Raw genomic sequence first — 22,509 nt, forward strand, 5'->3', positions numbered from 1 at the left:
GCCCCCCGCCAGTGCTGCCTGGGCCCGGCTCCCGCACATGCAGATGATGCACAAGCAGCCTGGCAGGCGTTCGGCATTTTCCTCTTCCTCATCATAGTCTCCCATTGATTCTTCACCGAGTCCCGCTGATTCTTTCTCAGATTTTTATTTGAAGCCCATATGCCTCTGTCCGCATCCTTAGTTCTAGCCGCCCTCAGCCATCATCTCAGCAGCAGCAACAGCCTCCTACCCAGGCCACTGCTACCCATGAGCCCCTCACACCTTCAGCGGCCACGGTAAGTTCAGCCATAAATGAGGACAACTCACTCTCCCGGAAGCCTGATCCTTGCTGCCCGCTGGGGCGGGAGGCGTTCCCACTGCCCTGACTCAGTCCTGCTCTCCACCTGCTCCCGCACCCACCGCGGGGTGCCTTCCAGGCCCTGGGATGGCCCTGCCTCAGGGCCTGTGTCCTCCTCCCTCACAACCTGAACTCCACTCAGCCCTGGAGGCTCCAGCCTCCAGCCCTGCCTCTGACTCACACCTTGCTGCGGCTCTCAAGGCACCTGGCTTGTTTTTCCTTCACAGCATAACCACAGAAGGATGTTAAACTAATTAGTTTATCAGTTAGCTTCTCCCCTCCTGGGACCTCCGCCACAAGCAAGCCTTGCTCTTGCTGACTGACTAAGTGGACAGTAAGGGAAAGGCATCGTGGGGCAGGGGGAGGGGGTGAAGGCCGGGCTGTTTCTCCTTTCGCCTGCTGAGTGCCGCAGGCTGGTGGGAGCGCACCAGTTCTGGCCCTGACGCCTCCTCTGGGCTGGCAGCGGCCCTCACAGCGCGGGGAGGATGGCGGGGAGGATGGTTAGGTGCCGGGAGGGGAGGAGATGGCGGAGCCTTCGTGCTGTTGCCAAGTTCTGGGTGCCTCCCTGGTCCTCCACTTGGCTGTCCACCTCCCCTGCTACCTCCCTGGCACCCTCTGTGAATTTCCTCCCTCGGTTGAGCCCCGGGCATCCTGGCAGAGGTTCCAGTCACTGCTGTGGGAGTGCCCACCTCCCGTCCCCACTCTGTACCCTTCTAAATGGGTCCAAGAGCTTTCAGACGAATCCCAGAGCAGCAGGCCGCGCGGCAGTGCAGGCACCTCTGTGAGCAAGTGGCCAGGACAGAGCCCCGCAGGGGTGCATTTCCTCTCGCACCCAGGGCACCTTCAGGACAGGAGGCTGGGTGGCCCCTGGTAGCACGGAGGACACACGGCCCCTACAGGTGCAGCCGGACAGCTGGGGACTGGCTGCGGGGGTGGGGCCTCCTTAGAAAGAGTCACATGTAATCACAGCGGAAAGGTGCCACTACAAGGAGTTTCCACACGTTAGTCTCATGTCCACACCCTGTCCTCCCTGAGAACGCCTCCAGCTTCCAGCCTGGCTCTGGGGCCTGCTCTGCCACCTGCCCCCTGGGGCCTCCCCCTGGGGCCTCCCCCTGCCCCCTGCCCCCTGGAGCCTCCCCCTGGGGTCTCCCGCTGGTGCTGGGATGAGGGGTGGCAGGTGGGGTGGCAGGAGCGGCCCTGCTGGTAGCACTCAGCTCCAGAAGCTGCCACCTGCTGCTTTGAGAATCATTATCCCAAACAGCAAGATCATGGTTCTTCCAAAAGTGACCCCAGACAAACAGCAATCGCCCTTCTTCTCCCCCAAACAGAGGCCGAGAGAAGGCACCACGAGCCTCGGACCCAGGACGCTAAAGCCCTGAGCGCTGCCTGTGCCATCTCGCGGGAATCTGGCGTAATCATGAAACTCGGTCACAGCGTCTCTGACCGATTACTAAAAGTTTTTGGTCAAAAAGTATACAAATTGGTCCCCACTCCCCCACATTTAGTTTTGTGTGTTTTCCAGGTTTCTGTAAGGTAGAATGTGAGTACCTGCGACTGAATGCCTCCTTCCAGCCGGGGCCGTCCCTCACGTTATCCATGTAACAGCTACTTAAACATGTCAGGATCCATTTAAGTTCAGACAAGCACAACTAACATTGACGGCAGTTCTTTAGAACTGTAATGACTAGATTTGGGTGATACTTAGTAAATTTGTGCTTATGTTTTTTTCTGAGCAAATGAACTGAAATAATTATAAAATTGAAACATTTTATAAGGTGACACTACTGCATTTAATTGTATGAAATTTACTGGGGAGAAAATGTAATCATTTTATTCAGTAGTCCATGGTGTAATTAAGACTATTCTTTTGAGGTATCTTGTATTGATGATCTTCCCTTCCACCTGGATGAGACATCTCAAATTCAAAATTATACACCAATTAGGTGTACTCCCGGGATTCGTCTAAGGAGCCTGTTTCTCACACCACGCGTAGCCTTGCTTTTCTTACCCGCGGGGATGCGTTTGCAATCACAATGCAGAGATGCTGCCTAGGCGCCGGGGGTGCCCTGGCTTCTCCCGTTTTATCCGGGAGGGACCCGGGCTGAGCCTCGACTGCATGATGTGATGCTTGGGGAGCAGCGGGCCATGCGCAGCGCGGCCCCTGAAAGCCCCATGGCGCACCCGTGACCGCTGGCGCGGGGAGGTGCTTTACAAATCTGCACGTGCGAGGCTTTCCATCTTGTTTAAATGGGGCGCTGCATATGAATAATAGATATTAGCAATTAAGCCCCCATTCCCCTGCACTCCGTTATGCATTTGAAAGAAATTAGCCGCACGTGGCATGGAAGTGGATGCGGTCTCCTCTCCCCCTTCCGCTTCCCCTGCTGCTTCTGGAAGATTTCTGTATTCTCTCAGCGCCACAGTGACCCCGCTCCCAGGGGCTGCATCCTTAAATTAACTGCGATGACAATTCTCTACAATGAAGCGAGTCCGACTGAACCCTTGACTTCCTTGGTGTTTGTGCTCTAGGGTCATGGGAGTGTTTTGAAGTCACTATTTGTGAACCTTGCCTGGGTTTTCTACCCGTTCACCCAGGTACCACAGTCTCTTACCTTGAAGGGAGGGTTTTCCACTGGGAAAAGGAGGGCTGCGTTAGCAGCTATTGTGTTGGCCTTAAACCAGAATGTCCTGGTCACACTGGCCTGAGCCCAGGCCTCAAGAAAGCAGTCTGATGACGGCCCCCAGGACTCTCCTTCACGCTTTTAAAGAAAGGGAGCAGGTACGTCCCTGCCGGCAGTCATTTGGGCCCTTCCTGAGAGTGTGAGTTCAGGCACCATGCTAGCCACATGGCCTTCTCCTTCTCCTTCTCCCCCTTCTCCTTCTCCTTCTCCTTCTCCCGCCCCCTGACGGGCAGACCAGAGAGGCCTGGTGCTGCACCCTGCTACCCAGCGTGCGTGGGCACCAGGGTGGTGTCTAATTCTGGGGTCACACGGCCAAGACCCGTTCCAAGTAAGATCCTCGCATCCCTGACACTAGCTGATAAAATGCAGAGACCTCTCCTGTGTTGCCTGTTTTCTTGTTTGGCATCAAACTAAAACAGCCAGAAACTTAGGCATCACCTTGGACTTGAGGTCATAACCTGGCAGTCCGCAGGCCAATGTCGGCCCAAAGCTGCTGGCTGCGTGGAGCTTTGTAAGGGAAACAGAGGTTCCAGGTAACACTAAGCTGGCAGCTTCGCCTCCACAGCCTCGCCCACCTGTCACTGCCTTCCAGTTCACGCCATCATTCCCAGCATCTCCTGGTGACCAGGCAGCTGGTCTGTAGCTTCTGGTCTAAAGCATCCATGACAACATTTGTACAAGACACCACATATATGACATGTTGGAATCTTCTCCTCCCTTATTCTCTAAAACTGTAATCATCATACAAGCAAAACCTGCATCTGTGGTATGTGACAGGGTCCATGCTGGTTGCTGTATTCATGTGATTTCAGTTCTTCTTCAAAATGCTCTGTGGGGTGTTACAGGCCCCATTATATCACCCAGAGGCTGAGATTCAGAGTTGGCAACAAACAAACAAACAGTTTTGCAGTTAAAAATTTCAGAGCCAGGAGTTAAACTGATGTGATTTCAAATTCCTCTTATATAGACTTTGTTTTAAATTTTTTTTCTTATTTGTAAAAAGTAAATATGAATTTAAATACAGATCAGAAACTATACCCGTTCGAATTTTCCTCTGAGAAACTCCTTCTAGCTTTCTTTAAACACAAATGTAAATGTAAATTCCTTCTAGCTTTTTTAAAACACAAAATCCTTAAATGGTTTATGTCTCCTGTACAGGCCACTGCACGGTTATCCTGAGTGAAGTTCATGTGTCTTGGTGCAGTCTGTGACTTTGAACTTGACTATCCTGATCATTTAGCTCCAAATCAATTTGAAATTGGCTTTGCAGATGGAATGTGCTTTGTCACATACAGGGATGGTTTGGTGTAGGTTTGCACTGATCAGAATGCATAGGAAGTGATATTACCTAGAGCTGTGGTCGGCAAACCGCGGCTCGCGAGCCACATGCGGCTCTTTGGCCCCTTGAGTGTGGCTCTTCCACAAAATACCGCGTGCGGGTGTGCACGTACAGTGCAATTGAAACTTCGTGGCCCATGTGCAGAAGTCAGTATTTTGTGGAAGAGCCACACTCAAGGGGCCAAAGAGCCGCATGTGGCTCACGAGCCGTGGTTTGCCGAGACGCAGTTTGCCGACCACTGGCCTAGAGTAACCAACCTTTTTATACAACTTGCTGCTGTAAGCATCTTGGTATTCTATATTGTCTATATTTATATTTTTCCAGCATTTCAATAGCATTCCACTCTTCCTTCTTCTCCCCAACTAAACAGTCCCAGATCTGAGAAAAGAAAGTTTGCCATTTTTCTTTACCATTTTATAGCCCCACAGCAAAAATGATTACACCTCACCCCAACTCTTTCAAAACAGTTTGCCTCTGATTCCCAGCGTTGAGAGCAAACACTCTGCCAAGCACCTCGTAATTGCAAAGTGACCTTGACATGTGTCATTCACCAGGGTTTTCAAATAAAAGTCTTCCTGTTTAATATTCATAAAGCATTTTCCCCTAACAGCATATGTGATGATTTTACAGGGGCTGGGGGTTGGGGAGCTTTATTTAGAGATGGTTGATTCTGAGAAACATACCATCAGTGTCTCTCTGATGAACTGAAGCATCGGTTTGGAGGTAAGAAAATTTCGTTTGACATTCTTCAAGGGAGGACAGTGATGTGGTGGATTCTGACAGTTTTTTCTCAGTGGAAGTTTCCTTGGCTGGTCCATCTGTGATGTTGAATTCGGATCCTGAATTTATAACGATAGCATTAATGGGTTTCTCTTCTGCATGTTTTTCATTTGTGAGTTGCATATCTAGATGAAAAAAGAAAAACACACACACAAATTCACTATAGTAGACACAATGTAGTGATCCTAAGAAGAGACATTTGCAGAAAATTTCACATTCTAGACTTTTATAAGAAAAAAGTCTTTCTAAAAACAATTGGTAGTTATAATAGTCATAGGGTTGTAAAATACAGCACAGGGAATATGGTCAATAATGTCATAACTACCTATGATGCCAGGTGGGTCCTGGAAATATCAGGGGACCACTCGGTACAGTACATGATTGTCTAACCACTATGTTGCACACCTGAAACTAATGCAAAATAATATGGAATATAAACTGTAACTGAACATTTTTTAAAAAACAAAACAAACAATAAAAAAGAATGAAGCATTTTGGAGCAGGAAATTTTGTATGAAAATGCAAGTAAGAATAAAAGAGTGCAATAATTATAAAATTTTACACACATTCTAAGTTTTAGCTATCATCGTAATTTGCAACATTTCTACTGTGGGGTTCTTACTGATGGGTCGGAATAAGCAAGGAGTCCATTCACTTGGATCAGCCAGATCTTGCAGTATGTCGCCGGAGTGCTGTGCTGCCAGCATTTTGTGGGTCTGAGAAGTAGTCAGGGGTCTTCAGTGCTGAGCAGTACTTCTCAGGGAGAGCACGTGATCTCAACCAAGTGCCTTCCTTCCTTTGTTTCTACAAATGCTGTGTAAGGATAGTGTTAAAAATCAATAGTCCCTAACTCGGTCCTCTTTCTGCCCTCACACACGCCACGTTTCCACCCTGTCCTTCGCTGAAAGGTCTTGCTAGGCCTCTGCTCAGGTTTGGTGTATGTGGCTCAGGGCAGGGGTGCTCTTGAGCACATGCTGTGTTTTCATATAGTCACCTGCACAATTATTAGCGATGTTCAGAGGTCCTTTAGCAGAGTCCGTGATTGAGATGGTGGTTGCAGAGGCATAGAGAATGCTGAGCGGCCAGGTGCTTCATGTATTCAACGCCTGCATTTGTTCATTCATTACCACATCCTGAGTGAGGGTCAGCGATGCATCAATAAGTGGGCTGGGCACTGGATACAGTGGTGACTAGGCCAGGCATCGTTACTGGCTTTCACAAGCATCCAGCAAGTTAGCAAAGATAACTAAGAAGCTGTAATATTGAGGAGAGTATGAGAAGGAAGCCGTGAATGAAGTCATATTATAGAGAGAACCAGCTTGGGTAATGGTGCAGTTAATTTATTATTTATTTACACTCATTAAACTGGGAAGTCCTAAGACTAAGAAAATAATTAAGGTAAGAATTCTCAAACATGTGGCCAGGCTGACTCCCAGGGACATCTTGAGAGCTCAACAAGCAATGTTCCTGGCGATTTGATGGTACTTTGGGGGGGCGGTGAAGATTAACTCTGGAGAATCGCATCCCATTGCTGGCCCAATGCCAGCTTGATTTAGCAATGCTCATTGAGTGGCTGAAATAAATAACACAGCGGACAATTGGGTTTGGTTTTGCCATGCTCACACAGCTCAGTGCAAGAAATACGGTATCTTCTGGCCGAGTCCACAGTCATCATCCTTTCAAAAGCTACTTCTTCCTGCGGGGCAGAGAGAAACCTCTGCTTGGCCCTACCTCCTCAGGCCGTGATTCCCAGACGAGTCTGCAGAGTAGAATTCACCTGGGAAACCCTTTAAAAATTTGGCATTTTTTAAAAGCTCAGGCCACTCCTCCTCTTCACTCCACCCAACAGATTAGATCACAGTCCCTGGGGGATTTTTGAAGCTCCACGTGCAGACAGATTTGAGAACAACTGCCACAGGGGCCCTCGGCGTTGGAGAGTGGAGAAGGGAAGAGAACAAGCCAGTGTTGCGTGCATGAGCGACGTTCAGAAACCAGTCATCAACGGTTGCTCTCCAAGGTCTCCTAACAGAAGGGGAGCTAACAGTGTGGTACACACAATTGTCTTAGGCCATTTTTATTTCCCTCTGATCCTCCAAATAGTGTTGGCTTTCAACAATATTTAATTTTATTCCCAACCCTTATGCTGCTGGCTTTATATCTCTTAGTGGCAGTTTGATTCATCCTAAAAAGGATTGGCAGAAATAAGAGTTCAGGAAAAACAACTATTGTTGATAGTAATTAATAAAATATTGAAGAGATAGAATTAGCTCAACAGATTGAGAACCTCTTGGCTTCCTCTAACCCAAGAGAGATTCACCAAATTAATGATATAAGGATGATGATGCTAAAAATAATTTATTTTTCTTACTTGGGTACCAAAATGTCCAGTAACCAGCTAATATCATAAACGTAGCTGTGTACATTAGTCCTTCAAGCACGTAGAACACATGATGTTTTGGGCCAGATGACTGTTCATGACGGGGAGATTGCAGGAAGCTTAGCAGCATCCCTGTCCTCTACCTGCTCAATGCCAGTAGCACCCATCACCCTGGGTTGTGATGAACAAAAATGTCTCTAGATATTGCCATGTATTCCCTGTGGGGCAAATCACCCAGGTTGCAAACCACATCACTGCTTACACACAACACACACAGTCGCGTGCATTTATGTCAAGCTCTCTTATACAGAGTGGGGCAAAAGTAGGTTTACAGTTGTAAGTATGTGAAGTTACCACCTATACAGAGTGGGGGAAAAAGTAGGTTTACAGTTGTAAGTATGTGAAACAGTTTATTCTTGTATTATTATTTATTCCTTATTGTAGTATTTTCCATATGAACAACTATAAACCTACTTTTGCCTCACCCTGTATACCTTACTTAACAAAAACTCTAGGAGGTCGATATTGTCAGCCTCTCTGAACGGGTGGCAAAAGTATGAATTGGTGTCTCCAGTTAACGGCTGAATGAGTGTAACTAAGGCTCAGATAGTTTATAAATTGCCCGAAGATTCTTCCTTAGCAAATGGTGGAACCGGGATTTGAACCCAGGCCTGGTGGATTCCAAAAGCTTTGCTTTGATTTGTTTGTAGCTTTTGTCTCGCTTCCTAGCTGTAAAGACTGCACATCAGCAAAACCCTCCTCACCTGAGTCCAATGATAGGTCATGACCCAAAAAGAAGCCCTGCAAACAGCCTACTGACACGCCTCTCCCAGAACAGCCTTAGCAGCGCCAGGCTGGCTCCCAGCACGCGGGAGTCCTGCCCACAGGCACAGTGGCTTTCCAAGGCGCAGGGCGGGCAGCTCAGAAAGAGCTGATAGGTAAGGGGACTTGGTAAGTACGGAGAGTGCAGCAGCTCTTCACTTACCGACGAGATTAACCATCAGTTCAAATGATCACACGTAGTCAGGCTGCATGGAATTCAAATTGCTTTCGCACAAAGTAATTCAGTAACAAAAAAAAGTTGGCTAGAGGTTACTGAGATATAGGAACATGCAGAGAAGACTGTATATAGCCAAGTGGTACACGATTCTCTTTTTAATTTTGTGACAATTTTAAGTACAGCAACCATTTGGAGGTACTGGGCTTGTACTGAGAGAATTTTATGGAGAACTTAAACTGCCATTCATAAAGTTATTTCAATTCTATATCTCTGTTTATATTTTTATTTTTTTCATTTCCTAGTGGGAGCTATCTGTTGCTCATTAGAAAGTCATCTGACACACACACGTGTCAGAACCCAGTCTGTTCAGCCCAGAATCTGACATCTGAAGGGAGGCACAATTTCTGGGTGAATGTAAATGACATCTTCTGTCTTTTATAGAAGCAATGCTAACAATAATTTCCCCACATTTCGTCTTTCATGATGATATTTGACATTGTACACAAAGTATTATAAAGTAGCATAAGCTAAAAGGAGAATCACATCAAAACGGTATCACATCTTCTGCAGAGAAAACTATTTTGGAATTAAATAAGGAACATGTGAAACTATATTTGGGATGTTATAGATAGATCTTGACATTAATGTAGGAAAAATAATTTTTTTCAACAGAAAAAACCACCAACATTAGGACAAAAATTAGAAGCTCAACTGTGTTTCTTAGGGGAAAAAAATTAAGTGTATCTTAAAAGTCAGTAAAATAGAAAATTTATGCTTGGGCTAGAAGCAATTTCAGAACCAATGGGCATGCACTTAAATATCAGAAAAGACAGACAGTTAATTAATTTTTTATTACCATTGGGCAAATGCTATTAATTTAATTCAATTAACATTTATTGAGTAGCCACATGCAATAGATGAATCAATGTGACAGGAACAATTCACTTATTTACTTTAAGTTATTAAGGAAACATTTTAATCCTTTTTATTTTTGTTCACTAAATGTGACTTTTTAATTTTTGCATCTACCTGTTCACTGAGTGTATATATCTATACACACAAATTAATAATAAGCAGCATCTCTCCTCCCTGCTCCTCTCATTCCGTTCTTGTTTATCCCTTCCCTTTATGTGAAACAGTTTATTCTTGTATTATTATTTATTCCTTATTGTAGTATTTTCCATATGAACAACTATAAACCTACTTTTGCCTCACCCTGTATACCTTACTTAACAAAAACTCTAGGAGGTCGATATTGTCAGCCTCTCTGAACGGGTGGCAAAAGTATGAATTGGTGTCTCCAGTTAACGGCTGAATGAGTGTAACTAAGGCTCAGATAGTTTATAAATTGCCCGAAGATTCTTCCTTAGCAAATGGTGGAACCGGGATTTGAACCCAGGCCTGGTGGATTCCAAAAGCTTTGCTTTGATTTGTTTGTAGCTTTTGTCTCGCTTCCTAGCTGTAAAGACTGCACATCAGCAAAACCCTCCTCACCTGAGTCCAATGATAGGTCATGACCCAAAAAGAAGCCCTGCAAACAGCCTACTGACACGCCTCTCCCAGAACAGCCTTAGCAGCGCCAGGCTGGCTCCCAGCACGCGGGAGTCCTGCCCACAGGCACAGTGGCTTTCCAAGGCGCAGGGCGGGCAGCTCAGAAAGAGCTGATAGGTAAGGGGACTTGGTAAGTGTGGAGCGTGCAGCAGCTCTTCACTTACCGATGAGATTAACCATCAGTTCAAATGATCACACGTAGTCAGGCTGCATGGAATTCAAATTGCTTTCGCACAAAGTAATTCAGTAACAAAAAAAAGTTGGCTAGAGGTTACTGAGATATAGGAACATGCAGAGAAGACTGTATATAGCCAAGTGGTACACGATTCTCTTTTTAATTTTGTGACAATTTTAAGTACAGCAACCATTTGGAGGTACTGGGCTTGTACTGAGAGAATTTTATGGAGAACTTAAACTGCCATTCATAAAGTTATTTCAATTCTATATCTCTGTTTATATTTTTATTTTTTTCATTTCCTAGTGGGAGCTATCTGTTGCTCATTAGAAAGTCATCTGACACACACACGTGTCAGAACCCAGTCTGTTCAGCCCAGAATCTGACATCTGAAGGGAGGCACAATTTCTGGGTGAATGTAAATGACATCTTCTGTCTTTTATAGAAGCAATGCTAACAATAATTTCCCCACATTTCGTCTTTCATGATGATATTTGACATTGTACACAAAGTATTATAAAGTAGCATAAGCTAAAAGGAGAATCACATCAAAACGGTATCACATCTTCTGCAGAGAAAACTATTTTGGAATTAAATAAGGAACATGTGAAACTATATTTGGGATGTTATAGATAGATCTTGACATTAATGTAGGAAAAATAATTTTTTTCAACAGAAAAAACCACCAACATTAGGACAAAAATTAGAAGCTCAACTGTGTTTCTTAGGGGAAAAAAATTAAGTGTATCTTAAAAGTCAGTAAAATAGAAAATTTATGCTTGGGCTAGAAGCAATTTCAGAACCAATGGGCATGCACTTAAATATCAGAAAAGACAGACAGTTAATTAATTTTTTATTACCATTGGGCAAATGCTATTAATTTAATTCAATTAACATTTATTGAGTAGCCACATGCAATAGATGAATCAATGTGACAGGAACAATTCACTTATTTACTTTAAGTTATTAAGGAAACATTTTAATCCTTTTTATTTTTGTTCACTAAATGTGACTTTTTAATTTTTGCATCTACCTGTTCACTGAGTGTATATATCTATACACACAAATTAATAATAAGCAGCATCTCTCCTCCCTGCTCCTCTCATTCCGTTCTTGTTTATCCCTTCCCTTCTTTTCCCTTCTCTCTCTGTTTCGGTTTTATTTTTTGACTAACCTGCCTTGTCTCTGTTATTGGTTGCTTTTTTCCCTCCAGCTCTTCAATGTATTTGTTCCTCAAGACTTTGTCTCCTTAGTTTCTTTCTTTGCACCCACCCTTGTTACTTGTTCGCACTCACAGCTTTATTTTCTTTGTAAAGTTGACCCCAAATCTCTATGCAGCGGGTCAGCCAGTAGCCAGGCCCCACAGGGAGCACAGCTGAGCATGGCCCGGGCCTGGTGCTGAGGGTTTGAAGAGTTCCAACAGCCTTGGTCCGCAAGAGGCCTACAGGCACCGCAGGCTGCAGGCCCACTTGTAACGGATGGTTGGGTTTTTATTTGACTTAGTAGCCAAACCCTTGCATTTATTATGTCTCTTTCTACTAAGTCCCTCGTTCTTTCCCCAAATCGAGTAGCTCCAGTTTCCTAAGCTTAAAAATACTCTCTGGTTTGCCCCATCCCTCCATTCAGCTCTTTACAAAGTCTTATTTATCCTTCCTTCTAAATATCTCACAAGTCCATCTCTGCTTTTTCATTCCCCAAACTACCACTCAGGTTTAAGCATCTGAGTTCTCAGATCTGGACTGTTTCAGCAGTCATTGACAACCCTCCCTAAGACATCTTATGCACTGTAATCAAAACAATGTTTTCAGCAATAGTCTTCTGGTTATATTACTCATTTATAAAAGCAAAACAAAACACACACACCATGCACACACACACACAAATGTTAAAAGCTCATTATTACCTGAATATCTTCCCATTCTCTTGTTCTCAATTAACATACCAAATCTATTGCCAAATTGTCTCTTGAAAAAGGTATGCCCTGGCAGGCGTGGCTTAGTGAGCGGGAGTGTCATGCCTTGCAACAAAGGTTTCGGGTTTGATTCCTGGTCAGGGGCATACAGGAGGCAACCAATCAATGTTTCTCTCTCTCCCATTCTCTCCCTTCCTCTCTAAAATCAATAAACATATCCTCTGGTAAGGCTTAAAAAAATAAAAGAGGTAACTTTTTGTTATGATTTTCTAGTGAATGGTGAACTCCAAAAGCATATATAAATATGATTAGATAAGCTTTTAAGAAAGGATGATTTTAATATTAAGGTGAGTTAGTATTTCAAATGTATAGGCCAATTTTAGAGCTATATGGTGAATTATATTTTCTCTTGGATCTCAACTATTCTTTGGTTTAGAATTTAATGCTGCAATTATCCATAATTGAAATAAGATCAAAGCAGATAGGTGACATTTCAAGGAATACACTACCAACCAATTAACTAACGAGTACGGCTAGTATAAAAGTAGTTAGTTGAAGGGACACTGGAGAGGGGAAAAAGGTGCGTGGGATTTTTGTTTGTAAAGTTCACACAAATGTCAGAAATTATTTTTTTTTGTTTTTATTGTCAGGATATGTAGACTGTACTTTGCCCAGCTTGGCAGGAATAACACCTTACACACACATACGTGAAATAGAGGAGAGCAGTTGATATTGAACACGCTGAAAATTACTAGGAGGAGCTAGAATCACTTTTTCTCAACGTGGAACACTATTATTCTGATATTGAGTAAAGTGAGAGCTGGCACTGCTTAAAGACAGAACAAAAGTAGGAAGTAAGGCTTCCTCAGTCCAGACAAAAGCTCCACAAGGATGCTGTGTCTTCAAAAACAACCACAAACCAGCCTTGTCTTTTTTCAAAGCCGAGTGGGCTCATCTTCTCAAGCTGAGGGATGACGTCTTCCTAAAATATTCTTACCTTTTAGAATAAATGGAAATAACTCAGTCATGCATGTTCCATTGCTATATCATGTTAGTTTGATTGGACAAAACAAAATTTTGGATTCATTAAATCTGCGTTTTGGGTGAGGGAGAGGAATAAGCGAATGGATGGCGTCTGGTCTTTGGTTTCCAATGGCAGCTCTGGTTGGAAGAGGTCCTTCAAAGGCCTCCAAGTTACAGCAGGGCTTCCTCATTGTTGGTGGTGATTCAGCTAAAACTGCCCTCAACAAGCTAAACAGAATGTTTACCAAGAGCCATGACAAGAGGACATTTAAGCCTTTCAGTTAGCCCGAGTAAATCCCTCCTTTAAAAAAGAGAGAAAAAGCAAACAATGTTATTTCTCCAGAAGTAGGAGCAGTGAGTGTTCGAGGTGGAAAGGGTTAAGCGGGAAGAAAGAAAGAAGAGAAGAAGGTTGAGCACAGCCCCTCCCCAAGCCCCCTCCCCACTCAGAGCTACTTCAGTCTGGGCCGCAGTGGCTTCTGGCCTGGCTCTTCTGGAGGAGGCCGCAGCTGTCTGCTCTCCGCTGGCGCTGCACCTGCAGACAAGCGCAGGCTAAGTGATATACTTTTATAGCTCGATCCAGAGCTGTAACCAGGAGCAATTCAGCCCTGGGAGGTGGTTAAATCTTCTTCGGACACGGAAACAGTTTGCAATTATGAGCCTCCATTTCATTTTTATGCAGTTATCTTCAGTTTAATGTTTGTACAAAGTGTCTCAAGAAATAAAGATCATGTTATTTCAGAAAAAATTGGTTAGCTCTTTTTATAGCTTGATGCACTTGCATTAGTAATACGTTTAGGGCTCTGAAAAAATAAATGAAGCCAATCAAGTTATGAACTCATGCAGAATTGGTGTTACATATACAGTTGATTTTTAAACTATCAGTGTTTAAATATAAATGTTAAAAACTAAACTATAATTATTCAAAATATTCTCTATTATGTTAAAACCATGACAATTTATTCATCCCGACTATTTTAATGTCACTTAAAGTCTCTTACTTGCATTATCTCAATTTAGGCTCGCAACAATTTTGCAAAGTATTATTATAACTATTAGATGAATGAGAAAGTGAATGGAGGGTCAGACATTTCAGTGGTTTGCCCAAGATTACCCAGCTGGTAAGGGACAGAGCTAGTACTTGAACTTATGTCTCCTAATTCCTATGACCGTCAAACTTTACATTCACAAATTGCTTTATGAAACCAGGCACTCTGATCTGAGATCAAGATACTCTTCTGAAGTAGAACTCCTTTGTCCCTTTTGACTTTCTTTACTCCTGGTTGATTGCTCTTGCTGGTATTTGATTAGGAGCAATTTACATGTCTGCTCAAAACCACAACTCGTACTGATTGCCTTTTCCAAACTCACCCCTCCGAGTCCAGTGTGAGTGCACCTCCTTTGTGACGCCTCCCGCAATGCCCCCCATTCCAACAGAAATGAATGGATCCCTTTGGGAGCTCCGGGGGGCTGGGGCGACACCCGCCTGCGGTCCCACTTCAGTTTATTGTGCGGTGGTTATTTGTGGCTGTATTTCTCTCCTCCCTGTTCTGAGCTCCTTGAGGAAATGGATGCTCTATTCAGCTTTGATTCCGCAGCACCTAGGTCAATGTCTGGCAGAAAGCAAGTGTTAACATTTTCTAGGAGACTGAAGCTGACTGGCCGATTGAATGTGGGATATTTTGGCTGATAGTTGACAGTTGACTCATCTTCCCTGGGACCAGTTTTTGTGCACATCTTCCAGGGTCTTCCTCCCTCACTCGCGATATGCCAGTTTATCCTGGTAAGTCTAAACTTATCTCTATTGTGCTAATATACACACTGATTTTTTTTATTTTGATTTGAAAGCAACATTTGCATTTGAATCTGCAAAACTGAAGAATATAAAAAAAAAAGAAAGTAGAATCCCCTATAATTCTACCATTACTAACACATTATTGTATTTGTGTCACAAAAGAAAATGGAAATATCTGGTGTGTGTATATATATATATATATATATATACACACATATATACAAATTATGTATATATTACAATTAGAATATATTATATTATATAATCAGTACTTCTAAGATGCCACTCACTCCAATTCTATTATATATATTATCCTATGTAATAAAGGCCTAATATGCTAAGTGTTCGGTCACCTGGTTGGCCATTCAACCGATCAAAGCATAATATGCTAATGGTATGCTAAGGCTGCTCAACCACTCGCTATGATGTGCATTGACCACCAGGAGGCAGATGCTCCAACTGGTAGGTTAGCTTGCTGCTGGGGTCCAGCTGATCGGGACTGAGCGAGATGGGCCAGACATGCCCTGGAGCCCTCCATGTCCCTCCCTGGCCCCGATTGTGCACTGGTGGGGTCCCTCGGCCTGGCCTGCACCCTCTTGAAATCCAGGACCCCTCAGGTGATATCAGAGAGGTGGGTTCAGTCCGATGGTGGAACGACCGGTCGCTATGACGCACACTGACTACCAGGGGGCAGACGCTCAACACAGGAGCTGACCCCTGGTGGTCAGTGCGCACCCACAGGGGGAGCGCCGCTCAGCCAGAAGCTGGGCTCACGGCTGGTGAGTGCAGCGTCAGTGGCAGGAGCCTCTCCTGCCTTCGTGGCAGCGCTAAGGATGTCGTATTGCCAGTGGGGAGCAGGCCTAAACTGTCAGTTGGACATCCCCCGAGGGCTCCCGGACTGCGAGAGGGTGCAGACTGGGTTGAGGGACCCCCCCCCCCACCCTGTGCAAGAATTTCGTGCACCGGGCCTCTAGTATGTACATAAACATATGCACTATATATATGACATGTACAGTGCTTCCAAGATGTGTCACTCACTCTTTTATGACCTTGGCATGTATTAAGTCACTTAGTTCTCCCAGGAACCCTACCTGTTAGGTACCACTTGTGTCATCCCCATTTCATGGATGAGGACACAAGAGCACAGGGATGTACTATACCAAGGCCACAAGCAGGGAAGCTGGGCTTTTAACTAAGAAGCCTGGCTCCAGGTTCATGCCTCTAACTATAAAGCTATCATGTTTGTCTAGACAGTGATTTTAAAAAGAAAAGAAATATTGGGATTTAATTGAATATATTATATTTTATATGTTGTTATTATATCATGAGCATTTTCCTACATCCTAAAGTTTATTAAAAAACATACTCAGGTCTCAGCTCAAATTTCACCTTTTCAAAGAAACTTTCCCTTACACTAAATCTAAAGCCCTGCTTCTCAGTGAGGGCAGGTTTTGCCCCCAGTGGACATTGGGCAATGGCTGGCGACATTTTTATTGTCATGACTTGGGTGGGTGTGATTAGTGAGTGGAGGTCAGGGATGCTGCTAAGCACCCTTCAGTGCACAGGAGCCCCTCCCCCGCACCTCCAGAAAGACAATATGGTTTCAAATGTCAATAATGCAAGGTTGAGAAATCCTTAAGTAAAGTAATCCCAAGCCCTCGTCATCAGCCACTTCCATTGCGCCACTGTTTCATTGCCTCATAGCGACTGTCAGCATTCTGAAATGCTTTCTTCATGTATTTGTTTACTTGATTATAGAGTATGTGTCTCTTTTACCCTTGACTAAAATGTCACCTTTATGAAAGCTTTGTTTGTATTAATTAATTTATAAAGAGTGCCTGGACATAGTAGATATTTAATAAATAAGAAATCAAAGAATGAATAAAAATAATACTTCTTGCATAGAGTATCATAAATTATTTAACAATTCCCCCATTCAATAAAAATTTAGACTGCTTCCAAATGTTGCTATTATCAATGATTTAAAACATTATTTTCATGAATCTTTTCATATATCTATTTGCTTTTATAGGTTGAATTCGTAGGGAAGGACTTATTGAGTTAATGGCCAAATTCCTAAAGCTCTTCCTATAATTTACTACCCGCCTCCAGGAAGTGCCATTGAACACTCACATCCACATGTCGGAGAGTTCCTGGGAGAAGTCTATTTGCTGTTCTCTGGCCAAGTCTAGCTTTTACCAATAAAATATTTTATTTTTATCAATTTGAAAACAGCTTTGATTCAAGTCTTTAATTTTCTATATCTGAAGATAATCTTTCACTATCATAGAGGCAGAAGGTGTTTATTCATACTTATAGGTTAACTAGGGGCCCGGTGCATGACTCTCTTGCCTTCAGGGGGGTGGGAGGGGAGTCCCTTAGCTCAGCCTATGCCCTCTCACAATTCTTGAGCCCTTGGGGAGGGAGGAAAATGTCCTACTGCCGGGTTAGGCCCGCTCCCTAAGCTGGCAGTAGGACATCCTTAGCACTGCCTCAGAGGTGGAGAGGCTCCTGCCACTGCCACTTGTGCTAGCCAGCCATGAGCCTGGCTTCTGGCTGAGCAGCACTCCCCCTGTGGGAGCGCACTGACTACCTGGGGCAGCTCCTGCATTGAGCGTCTGCCCCCTGGTGGTCAGTGTACATCATAGTGACCGGTCGTTTGGCTGTTCAGTCAATTTGCATATTAGCCTTTTACTAAGTAGGATGGGAAATTCTATGATCTCCTGTATTATATAAAATTAAGACTCTTTTTCTGTGTTTATTGATACATTTTATTATTGGAGGACTGATGATTGGGTGGGGGTTTATTTAGCTGGGTCTGGCACTAGCAGACTGGAGGCTCCTGCCAGCTTCTGGGCCTTGACAGGTGAGTGTCATGCATGACAACTGTCTAAGTGTAGGATGGGCTATCATCTCTACAGAGGTCCTGGAGACACCATGAGTCAAGGCAGACTGTAAGGAAGGGCAAGAGGTAACAGGAGAAAATGGGTGAAGAAGCAAATCACATGCTTATTCACAACTCCTGTTTGTCCAATGTGTGCACCCAACGTATCATGGAACCCAACTGGTGATATAAGATCTGTTTTCCTGGTGGCCCACCTGGTGGAAGTTTAGCCCAATGGTCTTCAAATTGGCTTACATTCATATACTGAGGGAGGTCCAAGCCCTTCTATTTATATTTATTTGTTTATTTATTTTTGTTCATGTCCATAAATTCTTTCTCTTTTTTCTCTTTTGCTCAATTCCTCCACTCCCAACCCCTCCTCACCCACCACCCACCTGAGCTGTCTGCCTACTTCCTATCTATGAGCCTGTCTCTATTTTGCTTGGTAGCTTAGTTTGTTTATTAGATTCCATATATGAGTGAAATCATGTGGTACTCCTTTTTCTCTGACCGGCTTATTTTACTTTGCATAATTTCTCCAGGTCCATCCGTGTTGTCAAAAAGGGTAAGATTTTCTCCTCCTCTTCCTTCTTCTTTTTTCCTTCCTTCCTTTCTTTCTTTCTTTCTTTCTTTCTTTCTTTCTTTCTTTCTTTCTTTCTTTCTTTCTTTCTTTCTTTTCTTCTTCTTCTTCTTCTTCTTCTTCTTCTTCTTCTTCTTCTTCTTCTTCTTCTTCTTCTTCTTCTTCTTCTTCTTCTTCTTCTTCTTCTTCTTCTTCTTCTTCTTCTTCTTCTTCTTCTTCTTCTTCTTCTTCTTCTTCTTCTTCTTCTTCTTCTTCTTCTTCTTCTTCTTCTTCTTCTTCTTCTTCTTCTTCTTCTTCTTCTTCTTCTTCTTCTTCTTCTTCTTCTTCTTCTTCTTCTTCTTCTTCTTCTTCTTCTTCTTCTTCTTCTTCTTCTTCTTCTTCTTCTTCTTCTTCTTCTTCTTCTTCTTCTTCTTCTTCTTCTTCTTCTTCTTCTTCTTCTTCTTCTTCTTCTTCTTCTTCTTCTTCTTCTTCTTCTTCTTCTTCTTCTTCTTCTTCTTCTTCTTCTTCTTCTTCTTCTTCTTCTTCTTCTTCTTCTTCTTCTTCTTCTTCTTCTTCTTCTTCTTCTTCTTCTTCTTCTTCTTCTTCTTCTTCTTCTTCTTCTTCTTCTTCTTCTTCTTCTTCTTCTTCTTCTTCTTCTTCTTCTTCTTCTTCTTCTTCTTCTTCTTCTTCTTCTTTCTTCTTCTTCTTCTCTCTCTCTCCCTTTTTTTACAGTCAAGTAGTATTCCATTGTATAAATGTGCCATAGCTCTTTTATCCACTCATCTACTGATGGACACTTGGGTTGCTTTTAAATCTTGGCTATTGTAAATAGTGCTGCAGTGAACACAGGGTGCATATATTATTTCAAATTCAGGTTTCTTCTGATAAATTCCCAGAAGTGGAATTGCTAGGTCATAAGGCAGTATCAATTTTAACTTTTTGAGGAAACTCCACACTGTTCTCCATAGTGGCTGTGTCAGTCTGCATTCCCAGCAGTAGTGCATGAGGGTTCCCCTTTCTCCACATCCTTGCTGGCACGTGTCGTTTGGATACAAGTCTATTTAATGAGGTTAGAACAGCTATTTATAGTTATTCTCTTAAAATGCTATTACAGCTATTTTTGCACACTTTATAATGTACATTTCAGTTAATATGGCAGCTAATATGTGTGTCTACTGGTATATAGATACATAAGGTGGGCTTGCTATTTCCCCCCTTTTTACTGGTGAAGGTTTACAATAAAAACTATGGGACCGCTAGTCTAAGTAATAGATGGAGGCCAGCTCTCTACATCTCTCTCCATCTGAGGGAAATTCAACTTTCTTGTGCTTCTTCTTGGTCCCCAGGGTGTGGTTGCTGGCACAGCTCCAGCCACAGCAGCTGCAGTGGTGGCCTGAGGAGACTTGTCCTGAGTTCCTATCGTGGTAACAGGATTAACAGGCTCCATTCGGGAAGCACTCGGGCGGCATAACACCTCCCAGCAGAACTATTCCTGACAAGGATGTGCAGATGGAAATGCATATTTATGTCACTTAAAGCCTACCAGGGACACAAGGATTTGAGCTATAACAATAAATAGAAAAAATCCTCCCGCAATCTTGGTAACCACACTCCAGTGCATTGGCTGTGCTTGGCGAGAGAGCGGCAGTTCACTTTGTCCCGGCACAAAATATTCAGCATCTGAGCACGTCAAGGTGGACTGTTCTGAATGTATTTCAGAGTGTTACAACAGGCCAGCACCAAGTTAGGTTAGATTTTCAGGTCTTAAAATAACAGGACAATTCTATGAAGTGTTTGGGCCATTTTAAGAAAATAAAAGTCTTCTTTAAAAAAGAGTATTAATTTATTCCACATGTTAATAATGATAAGTTATACGAATTATTTTCAAAGCCAAACAGTCATTGTAGTCAATGTTTCCAAACTTAAACCTATATTCTTTATAGCAATCCTTGATATACTTTCTTCTGGCTTCCTCCTAAAACACCTCTGACAAGAAAAAGAAAAAGAAAAGAAATATGTTCCCGATCCAAAAGACACGGGTGTGGTAGTCCCGAGGGAAATCTGCGTCTATAGCAACCCATCAGATGCAGATCTTCCAGCCCGTCTGGACCTACACCCGCTCTGCTGAGAGGGAACCACAGCCTTTGCCTCCCCTCGTCCTGGTTCAAAAACCAGCCCTTTCTGGGAGCAGGAAGCCGGCCGCATCTCCCGGGAGAGCGTGCATTTGGGTCTGACCAGGAAGACAGAGGTTTCTTTTTGGCACTCTAACCACCAAGATATGATTTGTTATAAAAACAGAAGAACATTTTCAAAACTTGTTTGAGGTTTTAATTATGCGGCATGAAGAACTGTGAGGAAAGGAGAAGATAAGTGGAAGGAGCAAACACATTGGATGGAAAGCCTGCAGGCGAGACCGGAAGGGGCACAGGGTGGAGGTTCTGAAGCTGTCAGAGCGTGACTGCAGGACTGAAATCCTCACTAGGGGCAGCAGAACACAGAATGGGTGCTGCAGAAACAGCAGTCATAATATGGAGGACAAATATTGCAAGCTCCCCATGTTGAAAAGTCAAGGACAAAGGATTAAGGTTATGATGATAAAAATAATGCTAGCTACAGAGCTCAGGGCACCCAGATCTCACCCAACAGATGCGTTTCTGAAGAAGAAATGAAGACAATGTAAGCATAAGTAAGCTTTGTTTGAAGATAATCCTGAAGTAGAGACCTGAGTAGAAATACTTTTGAGTGTGAAACTCAGTCTAAAATGTAGTAAAAAGAGATGGCAATCTTGGAAAGTATTTTGAATTATAAGAATAAAGCTCTTGTTCAAGCACTCAGAGGAGCAAAATTTGATGATGTAAGCAAGAGCTGTCCTGAGGTTGGTCTCAAATTGTTCTCAGGCAGAACCAAGTGCCAGAAACAGTGGCACTTAAGATTATTCCTTGATAATTTTATCCTCAATCAACTTTTCTGTGTGAAGGTACAATGAGGTATTTTTATCATACATTGTCAGGAGAAAATATACTACTCTTAAAAGTATCCTTTCTTGACAAAATATTTAAAGACATATTTTCACTTATTAAAAAAGCAAAACAAAATTAGAAACGCAAGTTTTGGCAGCTGTGGCCAGGAAAGACTAGTGGTCCCGAAGGACACCCACTGGAACAAATGCCTACAATGAAGTGCTGGGGTGCATTCCTGCTCAAAACCAACTCAGGCTAGAAGCCAGGACGTCTGTGGAAGTGTTGGGTGTCCTCTAAGGACAGTATCTGGGTGTAATGTAGAAGGAAACCTTTTCAGTATTAGTGTTTGCTTCTCATTATGGCAATAACCTGGAAATTACATGTAAAGAAAATTATCTGCTAAAAACTTGCTCACAAAAGGGTTCTCTGAATGTCCCAAATGTTAGTAATGAACATGTTTCCCAAATTTCCTGACTCTTTCAGGTTTTCTTAAGTGAAAACCTGAAAGGCCTTCAATACAAAGGCCTTCATAAAGTTAATAAAATATATTTCTTCAGTGAAGAAATATTCCTTTTCAAAATGACAAATTAAAAATAGAAATCTTTAAAATGGAGTGCCATAAAGTACTCATTAAGGATTAGAAAGCCAGAAAAATAGAAATGTTGGTGGTAGTGTGCCTGCACTCATAATTTTATTCTTTGCAAATTATTGTAGTTCTTTTGTTTAATAAAAGGAATGATGAAGGCAGCATTATATGTCTTTATTCTTTAATGGTTTTCTAACACATTTTCAGAAAGAAAGGAGGAAGAGAGCATTAGGGCTCTGTGGAGAGGACCCCGGGCTGGAGACTGTTAGCATGAGGAGCCCATCTCAGAACTATCAGGGTGAGGGTGGAGCTCACCACGATAGCGATCAAGCTGCACAGAGCTCTCAATCCACACAAGGTTTCATAGCCACCACCTTGTTCAATCTGCTCCCCCCCCCCCCACAGCACCTACACACACACACACACACACACACACACACACACACACACACACACACACGTTTGCATCTCTCGATTTTGTGAGTGCCGGAATGCAGGTGCCATTCTTTCTGCTTTGGGTTCCCTTCTTCTTGTCTTACCTTAGTGGGCTCCG

At 43.3% G+C, this 22,509-nt stretch overlaps 1 protein-coding gene across 2 annotated transcripts in view; it reads right to left on the bottom strand.

The window, feature by feature from the left end:
* The window catches only part of LOC106724560 (myoD family inhibitor domain-containing protein-like), a 115,754-nt gene that overhangs the window by 4,230 nt on the left and 89,015 nt on the right, over window positions 1–22,509 (bottom strand). The window contains exons 1-2 of one of the 2 annotated variants that reach the window (XM_014532417.1): window positions 7,506–7,545; window positions 5,041–5,262 (exon numbers count right to left, since the gene is read on the bottom strand). In XM_014532417.1, coding sequence (XP_014387903.1) covers window positions 5,041–5,262; window positions 7,506–7,542 — 259 coding nt within the window. In that variant the 5' untranslated portion in view covers window positions 7,543–7,545. Of the gene's footprint in view, window positions 1–5,040; window positions 5,263–7,505; window positions 7,546–22,509 lie in introns of those variants that run through there. The other variant, XM_014532416.1, reaches the window with a different exon arrangement.

This window comes from Myotis brandtii, unplaced genomic scaffold (genome assembly GCF_000412655.1).
Source record: "Myotis brandtii unplaced genomic scaffold, ASM41265v1 scaffold89, whole genome shotgun sequence".
Classification (NCBI taxonomy): Eukaryota; Metazoa; Chordata; class Mammalia; order Chiroptera; family Vespertilionidae; genus Myotis; species Myotis brandtii.